The 3,930-nt window shown below is 40.3% G+C and overlaps 1 protein-coding gene and 1 non-coding gene across 2 annotated transcripts in view; both read left to right on the top strand.

The window, feature by feature from the left end:
• Positions 1-6: 6 nt before the first annotated feature.
• LOC101639918 (eukaryotic translation initiation factor 5) overlaps positions 7-3,930 on the top strand; it is an 8,351-nt gene continuing 4,427 nt past the window's right edge. Inside the window, exons 1-5 of the mRNA XM_004699125.2 lie at positions 7-130; positions 239-320; positions 562-734; positions 1,051-1,162; positions 3,837-3,923. Coding sequence (XP_004699182.1) covers positions 59-130; positions 239-320; positions 562-734; positions 1,051-1,162; positions 3,837-3,923 — 526 coding nt within the window. The 5' untranslated portion in view covers positions 7-58. The remainder of the gene's footprint in view (positions 131-238; positions 321-561; positions 735-1,050; positions 1,163-3,836; positions 3,924-3,930) is intronic.
• On the top strand, positions 3,414-3,540 carry LOC115868873. The gene has a single exon (XR_004045836.1). It is a non-coding gene; the product is annotated as a small nucleolar RNA SNORA28 (small nucleolar RNA).

Below are 3,930 nucleotides of genomic sequence, written 5' to 3'. Positions count from 1 at the left end.
CAAAAAGTTGCAATCAAAGATCTCTTCATCTTATTGATAAAGCCACTAATAAGCCAAAATGTCTGTCAACGTCAACCGCAGTGTGTCAGACCAGTTCTATCGCTACAAGATGCCCCGTCTGATTGCCAAGGTGATACTGGACTTCATATTTAGTTTAGTAGGAAGTCAGATTTTAATGAGAGACTATACATACCTTGTGGGATAGACAGTATTCAATGACAATTCTTATTTTCTTTAGGTTGAGGGCAAAGGAAATGGAATCAAGACCGTTATAGTCAACATGGTTGACGTTGCAAAGGCGCTTAATCGGCCTCCAACGTGTAAGTAATGTCTCTGGGAGAAGTCTTAAAATGGCATGTGATGGATGGAGCCTTTTACCTTCCTGAATCGTGCACTAATAAATTCACTAGAGGGTTAAGTGGAACCTTGGACTTTTAAAAGCTGACTTTTGCTGGTTGTCTTTAGTCTAAAACCAAAAAGAGTCATACTTATATAAATGTGGGTAGATGAAGATTTATTTTGTTAACTGTAATGAGTCAAAACTTTTCTTTTTTCAAATAGATCCCACCAAATATTTTGGTTGTGAGCTGGGAGCACAGACCCAGTTTGATGTTAAGAATGACCGTTACATTGTCAATGGATCTCATGAGGCGAATAAGCTGCAAGACATGTTGGACGGATTCATTAAAAAATTTGTTCTCTGTCCTGAGTGTGAAAATCCTGAAACAGATCTGGTGCGTGCCTTTGAGGTTTTTGCCAGTAAAAGGAAAAGCCATGTGCCTGCCTTAAGGATCAGTTCTGTGGTGTCACCAAATCTTGAGGTGCCAGAGCAGACTTAGAGATTATACGCAAATCCTCAAATTTTGAAGATAGTTCCATACTGAGCGGTGTTTTGGTTTTGTTTTTATTAGTCACTTTGGGAAAATATTTCTCGTGTACTGAGCTGCTGTTTAGATGTTTTTTCTGTGTTGCATTTTTTTGTGCTTTATTCCTCCTGATAGAATTTAATGTATATTATGGATGACAGACTTGTTTTCGCTTTCTTGGCAGCATGTCAATCCAAAGAAGCAAACAATAGGGAATTCTTGTAAAGCCTGTGGCTATCGAGGCATGCTTGACACACATCATAAACTCTGCACATTCATTCTCAAAAACCCACCTGGTAAGTCTCCCATGGTGAATTTTTCTTTTTTTAAGTAGGTTAAATTTGCTTTTAATGTTTTGATTGACATTTTCTGCTTGTACATTTAACACAATGTACCTTCTAAAATGAAGCACTTTTAATATTATACCGTAAAGTTGCAATTTTCTACTAACTTATCACAATAGTGCAATATCTGAAGAATATTGTTTTTTTTTTTCAATTAATGATGCAATACATAAATGCTAATGATAAATTACCAGGGGTGTCCAAGAAAAAAAAGCTGAGTTTTACCCCAAAGCTATTTATTTAAATTTCTTTGCAAAACAACTTTATCACCTTCAAATTACTCTCCATTAATACATTTGTCAAATCTGCGATCAGATTCATCTGTTTGGATGACTGACAGCACCTCCCTCATCTTTTTCTTTACTTTTTTTTCCCTTCTTATAAGTCATCAACTTGCTGTCCATTCATGTCCCTCTTTTTTTTCTCATGTCCCTCTTTCATGGAAAGGTCACAGGGAAGCCAGGTCAGGTGCTCAGGGCAAGAGGCATGCTTTTTTTTTTTTGGCCAAAAAACTGGTACACTGAGATGGCTGCATGAGCAGGTGCCTTGTGGCAAAACCAATTCCCCCGTCTGTCTGCCACAAATCAGGTCTCTTGTTGCACGCTATTCTATCTTTTCAGAACCTCTACATCAGCCGTTCTCAACCTCTGGGCCCTTTCACAGGGATCACCCGATAACAGTAGCAAAACGTGGTTACGAAGTAGCAACGAAAATAATTTTATGGTTCAGGAGCCCCCATAACATGAACTGTATTAAAAGTTTGCTGCATTAGAAAGGTTGAGAGCAACTGTTCTAAATAGAAAGCTTGATTAACAGTCTGACCTGGTGAAATGAACTCCAAATGCACTATGCCCCTCACATAAAAAAAATTTGCACTTTTGATTTTGTTTTAGGGGGTGGGGAGTGAGGGGCAAGATGACAGCGTTCCTCTGACTGGCTTGATGTATGCTTTCAGGGTCCTAAGAATGGCACCATGTCTTGTGACCAGTAATGGCCTTGGGGAAAAAGTCTGGGTGGCTTCAGAGCTGTTCGTTCAAGCATGGCATGTTTCCACTCAGTGCTGTTTTTCCTGGTCAGTCAGAACCCAAGGCATAAATTTCACAGTGACCCTTCTCATTCCCATTATCTTCCCTTAAAATTTGCTGAACTGAGCTCCAAGATAGTCTGGTCTTTGAGTACAAGTGCACAAATTTGTCAACATTTTCATCTGTTGGGATCGACCTCCTTTTTTGCAATGAGAAAACCACCCATACCCTTGAGTTTTTCCCATACTGTTGTCTTGTAAGCTGTATTCAATATAACAGTTTCTGTGGCATTTTTCTGATGTAGGAAATGAGGTATCACAGCTGCACGCTGTTCTTTTAAATCAGCCTTCACAAAAAGTTAGGTTCCAGCGAAACTGCTTTTATGAAAAATTCACTTTGACAAGAGAACCTTTCCAGGGACCGCCGTTGGGTGCACTAATTCAAACCAGTTGCTTGGTGCTTGCCTAATGGGGAGATGCAGATTCTATGGAAACTCCACCCAGCTGAGCTCCCCCACCCCCCCATTTTGTTGTGTGGGGGGGGGGTTGTACCCCTCAACGTATTCACATAAAACTTGCTTACATCAGAAAGATTGGTGAATCCAGAATTCCTGCAATCATTAACATAGCACATAGTGTAACCGTGTTTCAATAGTTTATCCTAACGCTTTTCCCTTTATACTCTTTAATATCATTATGTTGCCTGATGAGATAGGCCCATAAAAAGACTAGTGCCCAAGGTCAGCCCAACATTCAGCCTGCTATTTTTTGGCTCCTGAATGTAAAACTTAAACCTTGATGAAAGACCACTTGGGAGCTGGGCTGGGGTCAGCAGCTGGGAAACGGCTTAGTATTGTAGGCAGCGCCATCCTACCAACCTAGCCTAGTGAGTTTCTAAGATCTAAACTAAAAGCAACTAATTGTTTAAAACAAAAAATGGAAATTTCTTTGTTCTGGAAGCATTATATGAAGAGTGTTTATTCCTTGTACTGTGAGACTCCTTTGAATACGCTATCAAGGGTTGTCAACTGGGCTGCTGTCTTTTTAAATACCCAATTTAGAAGGGTTAGAATAAGATGGTAGTGAGAGACAGCTGGTGGAATCCTAGCAAATAAATGACAAATGTGGGGTTGCTATTATATAAACAATAAGTGACTTGCCTCATAAACCAAAGTACGCAAGCAACACTCTGTGGCAGATGATCAAAACCGTCTGTCACAATTTGCGCTTGCCACAGCAAAAAAAGTCTAACCTATTCCGGTGTTCTCTCCTCAGTGAGACTAGCCGTTATATGGACTTGAACAATCATTTGAGCTGTTGGCCTGAAACTGACTTGAGATTTGATTTGTTCTAAGTTCTTGAGCAGAGAACAAATTTCGATACCTGATCTTGTCGGGTTTTACCCAATGAGTTTTTAGAATTGTCTGAAAGGCCTACATGATGAAAGAAGAATGGGCAATGAGGACCCTTTAGAATACAGGTGGAGTTGTGATCGTAGGTGGCTAAGGGTGTGTTTGATGCAGAAGACCAGGCTTGTGAATGATCCTGACCTGCAGTGCGACTGCGTAACCTGTGGGCCTCTACTTCCTGTTTTCCTCTTAGAGAATAGTGACAGTGGTACAGGAAAGAAGGAAAAGGAAAAGAAGAACCGGAAGGGCAAAGACAAGGAGAATGGCTCCGTGTCCAGCAGTGAAAC

The sequence above is a fragment of the Echinops telfairi genome, unplaced genomic scaffold (assembly GCF_000313985.2).
Source record: "Echinops telfairi isolate 266 unplaced genomic scaffold, ASM31398v2 ScPeMD7_18;HRSCAF=68, whole genome shotgun sequence".
In the NCBI taxonomy this organism is placed as follows: Eukaryota; Metazoa; Chordata; class Mammalia; order Afrosoricida; family Tenrecidae; genus Echinops; species Echinops telfairi.
This window is presented reverse-complemented; position numbering and strand designations above follow the sequence as displayed.